The sequence below is a fragment of the Chrysoperla carnea genome, chromosome 3 (assembly GCF_905475395.1).
Source record: "Chrysoperla carnea chromosome 3, inChrCarn1.1, whole genome shotgun sequence".
Taxonomy (NCBI): Eukaryota; Metazoa; Arthropoda; class Insecta; order Neuroptera; family Chrysopidae; genus Chrysoperla; species Chrysoperla carnea.
The window spans coordinates 39,529,543-39,539,777 of record NC_058339.1 but is presented as its reverse complement, the minus strand read 5'-3'; the positions used below and the strand labels follow the sequence as shown (position 1 = coordinate 39,539,777).

General features: G+C 27.3%; 1 protein-coding gene across 1 annotated transcript in view; it reads right to left on the bottom strand.

The window, feature by feature from the left end:
• Nucleotides 1-2,110: 2,110 nt before the first annotated feature.
• The window catches only part of LOC123297009 (homeobox protein araucan), an 85,153-nt gene continuing 77,028 nt past the window's right edge, over nt 2,111-10,235 (bottom strand). Inside the window, exons 5-7 of the mRNA XM_044878760.1 lie at nt 8,663-9,410; nt 6,824-6,925; nt 2,111-2,344 (exon numbers count right to left, since the gene is read on the bottom strand). Coding sequence (XP_044734695.1) covers nt 6,883-6,925; nt 8,663-9,410 — 791 coding nt within the window. The 3' untranslated portion in view covers nt 2,111-2,344; nt 6,824-6,882. The remainder of the gene's footprint in view (nt 2,345-6,823; nt 6,926-8,662; nt 9,411-10,235) is intronic.

The following is a 10,235-nucleotide window of genomic DNA, read 5'->3' as shown; positions in this document are numbered from 1 at the left end:
ATATAAAAAAATTATACGGATGATACGGCCCTAAAAAATATTTTTTGATTTTGAGTCATTATTTACTTACAGTGATATGTTTTGTTCTCTTCAAATGACAGTGTTTTGACTCTACAGTATGTCTCAAACAGGGATGTGATAAATATAAAACTAAAAAAATCACTGGATGTATCATTATCTAAAATAACTACAGTCTGTTCATGCGCACAATTGGCTCTTCTTATATGGAGTTATTGGCATTGTTTTGTTTCGTGTACCGTAATTTTCAAAAACTTTAGGCGAATGATTTGATAATTCGTGAAATACTTTTAAAAATGTGTAAAAAATGACCTCATTTAGAAACTAGTAGAATACAACTTGAATTATTCCCCAAGAAGAATGTACTTTACAAATTGTATCATTATGGGTTGTTTATGCAATGGCTTGAATTATACCCCTCAGAAAAGTAGAAAATCTTCAGTATTTGAATAGTAGCTCACGAGAATGTCGAATTATCATGTATTTAAGAAAAAATATTGTCTTCTTTTTAAAAAGTTAATAAATTTTAAATTTATTATATTTACAAATTATTAAATATTTAAGTGATTTTTATCGTCAAAAGAAACCATCCTTATGGAAAGAAAACCATCCATAATCTCACTCAAAAAGTTTATAATTTCAGTCTCATTCACAGACAACTAATATTTAATATAGACCGATAATCTTTACTGTACTGTCCAATATAATAAAGTGCCTTTCATGCAAGTCCTTATATCGTTCCTGTCGTGTACTAGAAACATATGGGACCATGATGCACAGTCTAATACATTTTATATAATGGTTTAGCAGTCTATATTATTAATAATAGTTTGTGGCATCACAACCTAGTATTAATAACAAGTAAATACAAGGAATGTAATTTCTAAACCGAGTGCTTTTACAGAAAATTATAAAAGTGCAAATAATGCAGAAAATTTCAGCGAAGTTAGTGAGAATTATTGCCGAGTGTAAAAATAAATGATACTACTTGCACGTAAAAAGTATATGTATTTCTTACAAAAAAAACTTGAAGCAGTACATCAGATTCAATGCTGAAGTGCTTGAGAAACCGGCCAATTTTTATTAAAAAAATGATGGTTGCTTTGTTTCGTCATTTTGATTTGTATATATTTTTAACCTCGAGATAAATAACATTTATTTGAGACATACTGTAGAACAATTATTAAATTTATTTCTGGTTTGTTTTATTTTCTGATTAAAAAATAATGTTTTATTTTCAGTGTGAGATGTTCGATCACTGATTTTGATCACAGAATATGTTGTTTTCTCTAATAAAAACATAATTTTTATATTTCGTTTTTTTTTCCTTTTTTAAACTTAATTTATTATTTTTAACCTGAGGCGTTGAGTATTTTTTTCATTCACTATTTTTAAGGCCATATCACAGACTTTTTTTTTTTTAGAAAAAAAATTTGTAAGAAATTGTTTTATAATTTTTTTTATCACAGATAAATTAAATGCCTTTTTACAATAAAATGTACACCATTTTTTTTTTTATTCTTATGTTAATTTTTTTTTCGAACGGAAAATCGTGCGTATACTAAAGTTTATTTTTTTGTGTTTTTCGTATTTTTTTATGATTTTTTTTTATAATAGCCAACACCTTAACTAGAATGAAAAATGAATGCAAAAAAAAATTGAATTTTGTTGAGACATTTCAAACAGAATAATTTTAAATGATTTTATAACTACATGTTGGCCCCAATAAAATTTGTTAGTTGAAACCGTTTTTTTTTTCAATGAAATGTCCCTGAAATTAGATGAAAAATAAAAATAAAAACAAAATATTTAAAAAAAATTTATATAATTTAAAATTTGACAATAAAAATTAACAATAACTTTCTTTATTTATAATTAGATTGTTATTAATTATTAATATATATTTGAAATTGCTTTTCTTTTCATTTTTTTTTTATACAATAATAACATTAATTTAAGAATATGATAATAATAATTAAATTTGAAAACTGTACAATATTTCACTAAAATTTTTCTTAAACTTTTCTTTCATCTTTGTTCATTTTATATTAATTAAATATGTGTGTCTTTATCTATGTTAAATAACATTTAATTTTTTTTGTTGCACTTTGCCCCCATAATTTTGTATAACTACGAGCATTCGTAAATTTTTTTTTTATAATTACAAGAAATTTGTTCTTCACAGTGATATAAATCTAAATGAATTTTGTTATATACACAAATCATTAAATTAAAAAATGATTCACAATATTATTTGCTTAATTTGTTCGATTTCTTTATAATTGTTTGTTGCTTGTGTTTCTTGTGTCAGGTAGAAAGGGTTGCACTGTAACAAAGAAAAAATAAAATTAAAAACCAAATACTTTGTATGTAAAAATGTTTGATTGTCACTGGTATTATAAAATATGTATTAAATTTTAACAAACAATGTGAATGCTTTTAGAAAAATATACCAGAATATTGATTTAAAACAATGGCTTCTCACAACAGGGAGTGTAAATTTCTCTTCAACAATTCTTCACGAAACATGAAAATAGTTTATACACGCTTCTTTAATACATTTTAATATTATTAGTAAACCTAAACTCCTGGTGGACGAACGACTTATGGTATGCTATATAAATTATAATATGCCATCGTATTTTTTATTTAGAAAAATTTTTCACATTTTTTTTACTTGAAAAAAGTATTATATTAAATATACTAAATAAATATTTTGATTATTTGAAACGTTTAAAGTTTTTTTTGAATGTAAGTTAAGAAAATTTTTTCATAAATCTTGTATACATTTTTTATATGTAGGTATTTAAAATACTTTCCAAAATAAAAAAGAGTAAAAATTTTTAATGGAATTACTAAGTGGATTTTATTTTATGTAGGTGTACTGGCATTTTTGTATCGAACGAATTATTTTGAAAATAATGAAATGAAATTTTTGAGTCACTAGATATTTATATTCGACCACTAAACCACCTAAAATGCTTTAAAAGGCAGAGGCATATCTAAACAAAAAATTTTTATGTTTATAATATCTTCTACTATTACTTAACTATAAATATATCTTATAACTATAATTATATGAATCTTGAAAGTAAAATTGGAAGCCAAAATTATTTTTATTGGGAGAAATCATTAAATTTAATCACTGATAGATAGATCTTTTAAAAATTTGTACATGTGTGGAATTATTGTGAATAATTTAATTTTCGACGTAATTTGAAGCCAAACGTTTATATAGAAATTGATTTGACTAGGAATTTAAGTTACTTTCAAAATATGAGAATGAATTGAACGTTTAGTAGAATATATAAATTTATCGAGTAAGCGATTGGGATTTATATTTAAGATTTTTAGAGTCATATCAAAGATTGCTAGTCATTTAAAATTTAAACTTGTGCTCAGTTGGTATTATAGCGTAAAAGATAAAAAATATAATTTTAATTTAAAAGCCGAAATTTATAAAAGTTTCAATTTAGGACAAAAATTGATAGTCAATCAAGAGTCTGTAGACCATAAGAATTCCAGTAAATTTTTTCTCTACGAAAATTTCAAAGTGGTATTTATTCTTTTAAATTCTAAGCGACAAAAATACATACAAAAATAAATTTATTTCAACAAAAGTGTCACGAACTATACAACGTGAAAAAAAACACAGTTTTTGAAGTATCCGACGCTGAGCACTCTGTTTGATCTGGTGTCGGGCAAAATGATTTTTACATTTTTATTAATTTATCTTTTTAATAAAATAACAAATATTGATATTAATAAATTTTAAACTTGCCACAAATCTACCCGGGTCTATAACAATGACGGAAGTGTGAGAACCACCTTATTTATAATAGTATTAACAAGTGAAAATAAACAATTGACTGTGTTAATTGTTTAAATACTCTTTATAGATAGTTTTGAATGTGCTCAGTGCCTGCATTATTTTCAATAAATTAGAAGAGTATCAAAATCAATACAATTTGTTTTGGTATTCGAAAATTTCGCAAATTTTTGCAAATATATATATTTTTTTTTTTTTCAAGAAATTTTTTTAAGACCACTAGTTGAAGCTACCTGCAAATTTTCAACTGCCAATTTTTTTTTTTTTTTTTTTTTTGGAGAAAGTGGACATAAACATTTTATCCTAAGTTGCGCCCTTGCAGGTAAACACTTATTTTTATAAAAACATGTTTCAAAAAAAAAAATTTCATATAAAAAGCATTTTTTATATTTAAACTTTTGTTCTAACTGACCCACGGACAAACGAAAATGGACTAATTAGAGGATTTTATAAAGATCTATACCAAAATTTTGATCGTAGCATCGATATTTTTTAGCGTTACAAACTTGGGACTAATCTTAGTATACTTTGATTATATATATATATATATATATATATATATATATATATATATATATATATATACCTATATACAGGGTATAAAAACGGTAAAGAACTGGAATCTACCCAGCTTGAATGTTATGTGATATTTAAAATAGATTTTCTTCAATTAAATAATTGCAACTATTAAAAATTTCAATAACGAAAACAAAGTCTGAAATAAAAACATTCACATTGAATTGAACAAAACTAATAATCGAACAAACAAATACAAAACATAGATAGATGAACTGAATTTGCACACAGGTAAAGTTCAGGTATTTAAATAAATGACAGATATCACACGGATAAATTTCATTACACTTTAAAAATAGTTCACAATACAAACACACAGAATACAGATGGATAATATTAAGTATATGTGATGATACGAAATTAAAGAGTTTATAACCATTAACACGTATGTCTCTCTTTCTATGTCTAGTAGTATATATTATAAATACAGAGTGTTCAAAAAAGTCATTAATGTCAGTGTTTAAAATGCTATTAATTGTTTCCTGTTAATTTTTGTTGATTTATTTTCATCCCGCATTATTAGTAATTCATAATAAATCAACGAATGTTTCTTAAAGGTAAGTGTTTTTTTACTCTTTTTTAAGATTGGAAAACAAATGAATCTTCCGTCGCTACAATTTTCAAAATGCTCATCAACAATGTTCAAAATTTTAAAAACTATTCCTCAATTAGAACTGGCAGACAAGTAATTTAGCCAACCGTATTAAATATGAATATATTCTGTATTGATTTGATGGATAGGTTAGCTTAGGTTATATTGGCAGTCCACGAAGGATACACTTAGGCTAAAGAGCCCATTGTGATACCGTATATGTGTTTTACCACTTTTCCGCTGATAATTTCATTTACCAGTTCCTCTATTTTAGAGGCTGAGTGCACCACCTTCATGCATATACCATGCACTACACCAACCCATCACAACTATTAATTAAATTAATTTTGTTGCTACCCTAAGCATACCGCAGACGGAATTGTTTACGCCTTAAACTGAGCTAATGGAGCAACACTTGACGAAAATTTATTATAAATGGAAAATAATAACTTTTTGAATTTCTCGTAAAATTATTTATTTACTGCAATTGATTAGAGCTAATTTTTTCTTCTTTCAGGAATCATTGTTATCGATAATTTTACTATGAAGAAGAGACTTTTAAATCATTGAGAGAGACTTGTCGTAAGAAACTTTGATAGCTAATACATTTTACTAATTAACTTAAATTCTAAAGTTTTAACAAACAAGGAATGTTAAAACTATGGGCTTACATTTTTACATGAAATATTGAAAAGAGATGAAATTTCAAATTTCTTTTATAGAAATTTTTATTTTAAAACTACGAAAACAATTATGACCTCTCTGGAGTTGGAATTTCTAAAAGTATTTAAAACAAAGACTTCACAAAATCTGCAATTTGATTTATTATAAAAGTACGATCATTGTAAAGCAATTTTTTTTAACGTATGTATTATCTATAAATCTATGTCGTGGAATCTTTAAATGTAATTTTCACCCATTTCAAAAGGTCGGATTGAATTGAAACTTCGCACACTTATCAAGGACCGATGTACAACAATTTTATAAGATCTTCGGGATTAACTGAAAAAATATTTGATGGTGGAAGCGCTAATATCATTTCATAATATTAATAAATAAAAAATATGTTTTTGTAACTAGCTTGACCGAAAAATTGAAAATAAATAATAATAGTTTAAAAAAATCTTAAAAGCACGCTGTTGTAAGAAGCTGAACTAAAAAGTAGAAAAAAATTTCTTAATCACTCTTTTTTTTTCACTTATAGAAACAATTTCCTACTTTTTAGTTCAGCTAATCTCAAAAGCGTGTGTTTTAGTTTTTTTTAAGTCATTAATTATTTCAATTTGTATCAATTTCAATTTTATATATTCAAAAAAAATTAGTAGGAAACAAATGAATTGCATTTTACTAAAATCCTTCTAAATTGTCGACCATCCTGTACAAATAGAAATAAAAAAAAGTTATTCGTATGTGAATCTAGAGAGTCTCAATACAATTTATTCATTCAAAAACCTAACACCTTTGAAACATTGATTGGAATCTGGACACATTTATCAATGTCACTTTAGTCCAATACATGTATTTTATCTAAGTGAGTTCCGTCCCATTCTTGAACATAATTCTAGTTTCGTTCACTAACCAACAAACAAACATACTACATAATAAAGCTCTTTCTTCTCTCTATTTTACAAATACCATCAACATCTCTCACTTTGCTTTGATTTCATTCAAGAATTGCAGCTTGCTCTTGGCTCTGTGTGTTTGTATTATGTGTGGGTTGAAATTGTTTGTTTTAGATATATCATCATAACATTTTATTAAAATGAATAAGAGAATATAATAAAGGTAGGTATGTGTGTGTATCTTACCTTGTTAAAGTTTTTTTTATTTTTGTTTTGTTCTATTATTATTATTGTAGCAGGATTGTTCACACAGGCGCGACAAATCCACCGGACATTGCTTGTGATGTACTGTAACAAAAGAAATAACAACATTGCAGTTTTTTTTTTTAGTTTATTTGTGTAGACACCTTCCTATTCAAATAAGATGAAAAACATTTCGTGGCACATCGGTTATGCGGTGTCTAGTTGGTGTGTTAAAGGTTCTGATGAATTATATTTCAATAGGGGATCGTACTTAATATCTTTCATCACTTTAGATGAAGAATTTTCACTTCACGAATAGAAAAGTGAAGTTGATTTTAAAATATCTTTACTAATATGTAAGATATGAAAGATTAAGATTCCTTATTAAACAAAGAGGAAGATACCCACTAGTGACGTCATACGTGGGTATTGCCATAGAGATTACATATAAAATTGTGTTTTACTAAAAGGAGATGAACAATCTTTCAATGCCATATTTGATTGCATATAACTTCTTCGTGTTTTAATCAATTTTAATTTCACTATCAAATTTTGTCATGGTATCAAGTCTAGTTTAACATTTTTATGGATAATATGGCCAATTCCACCTCAGAATTATTCCTTATAAACTAAATAACGAGGGAAGAACTATAGTAATCCAAGAATCTTTTTTTTTTTATAATGATTTTGAAAGGTGCACACAAAACGATAGAAATTTTTTATAGTTCTTCCATGCCCCACTCATCAATTCGGTTTAATTTTCCCGTGTAAAAATGAATACTATAATTTTAAAAATAAATATTTAATACAAATATGTAATTGAATAATATACTGTTTTTCATTTTTTCCACAATTTTTATAAATATTAGGCAGTAAAAATCATTTGCTTCCTTCAAATTAAAAAATATATGTTCTTTATTTTCTCATGAATTTAAAAAAGTTTCTCTTGGGGTAATATAGCTCAACCTTCCCCCGATTGGAGTCAACGCGTTTAGTTGCCTATTAATGCTCTTATAACAGAAAATAAATATTTCTTGAATAACCGATCTCAATACTTAATTTTAGAAAATATATATTTCACGGTCTAAAAATGTTCTTAAATCACTAAAAAAATTAAATTTTACCCATTAAAGGCCATATTTTCTTGCAACTAGCACAGATATTGAAAAACACCAAAAATACAATGACTCCCCAAGGGCGGTAGAAGTATGATAAGGATAAATAAAAGGATAGATGTTTTAGTTAAAAATTCTCGAAACATTAACTCGAACAACAATTGAAATAAATTTAATTTGCAATGAATATTTATTACATGTTTCCATATTACTGGATTTTAACAATTTAGTGCTTCCGAAATTTTTAGAAATATTTAATTTCGGTGATCAGAAAACTTTTCCGTCGGTTGTTCAAATATTTGGATTTTATATTTTAATACGATTGGTACAAAATCCTGAAAATAGGTAACTATTTTGCGTTTATGTTCTTTCGATGATATATTATACATTTGGTATTTTACTACAGAAGAATTCTTAAGAATCTTTTATATATGTTTCGAGAATTGTGAATGTCTTTGTGATGTAGATTCATTAACTATATATAATTTTTTTTTTTTACTAGAGAAGATTCACTATCAAAAATAAATTAATCAAAAGCTTTTTTATGTATTTAAAAAAAAAAAAATTAATGATGAAATTTTTAACTGTTATTTTTTTTTTTTTAAATTGGTGTCTTTTGTGGCAGGAAGGGAAAAATCGAAGTCACTGGATATTTATAGAAATATGATGTTATTAAAACGAAAAGAAAATAGGAAAGAAATGTGAGAAAGTGTTTAAAAAAAATTACCTTTTGTAAAACGGTTTAAACGCTGTATTATCCTGCTGATGTGACTGAACAATACCCATTTGATGTTGTTGCTGTTGTTGTGTTTGTTGTTGAATCGGCGACGGTCGACCAAAACCTCCAGAACCAGCTAAAAATGCGCTAGGTGGTGGTCCATAACCGGTAGTAGGTTGACATTGACTTGACGCTTGCCCACCACCAGGTACTGATACTAAATTACCGGCAACACTTGGTAATTTCATGTTGGGTGGTGTTTGTGGTGGTGTGTCTGTTTGTACATCAGGAAACCCCTGTTGACAGTGACTTGGTAAAAAGCCAGAACTGCCAGCATACCTTGCAGAACTCGTTGGTAGTGCAAAACCATTATTTGAGTGTCCGCCAGTACCAGCACCAGAGGTTAACCAATGATGATGTTGTTGCTGTTGGTGATGTTGTTGTTGCTGATGATGGTGCGCAGCCGCAGCCGCTTGCTGTTGGTAATGATGTGGGTGATGTTGTAAGTGGTGTGGATTTGATACGGGGGGAGGTGGAGGTGGTGTTTTACATGCAGCTGTATCAGCCAAGGACCATATCTTTGGTTTGGATGCAGGTAACGGTACACCACAATCGGATGTTTTCATTTCAGGTTTTAAATTATAATTACCACCGCCTAACATATGATGCATGTGGTGTAAATTGTCTTTTCGTTCGTCATCCGTTAAATCGTCATCGTCTAGATTACCCCGTTCAGATTTTACTCTACCATGAATATCTGTAACAAAAAGGTAAAGATAATCGATTATTATATTATTTCATTCATTGGGCTTTAAATTACAGATAAAGCAAAAAGAAATAGGTGTTTTGAAAAGGCACAATTCCAAGTAGATAAAAAAGAACTATTCATACTGCAACACTTATAGACAAATGAAAGATAAACAGTGCAAGTAAAGTCTGCATTTTTTAGCTTATATTGCGAAATGTGCTCTGCTAAAGCCGCTCTGCTAAATTCAGGCAGTAAGAAGAATTGTATTTACTGACTCAAATGAGAAAGCACAGATCATATGTAAAATAGGAATCAATGGAATTGATTGTTTTTGAATCATTTTGCAAAAGCTATTTTAAACAAACATTTTCGTTCGAAAAAATTCCGTTTTTTCTTAGCTATTTTATTTCAAAAGTTCTACTTTTGCGCGAATACCATCGGAACGACCAAAATTATATAATGTCCAGATGACTTTGATATTTTTTCCAAAAGTAGAAAACATCTTACAATATAGCGTTAGTTTTTATCGTGATAATTATCATGAGGTTGAAAGTATGTCCCCCTGAAACTTATCCTTAAACTGATCAATATTACAAAATAATCACATATCAATACCTTGAATAGACTTTGCGTAATGCATGAACACACAAAAAATTGATTTTTCTACGAAGTTTTAATCAAAATCGAAATATAAAATCAACTGTAGTAAAAAAATTGTCCGTTTTCGAAAGTTTGCTCGAAAAGACTACTCCAAACAGTGAGAACTACAATATATCAAAAAATCAGGTAGTTCCAAAGAACCTAATTTTACATTTTTATTTATATGGTTTGAAG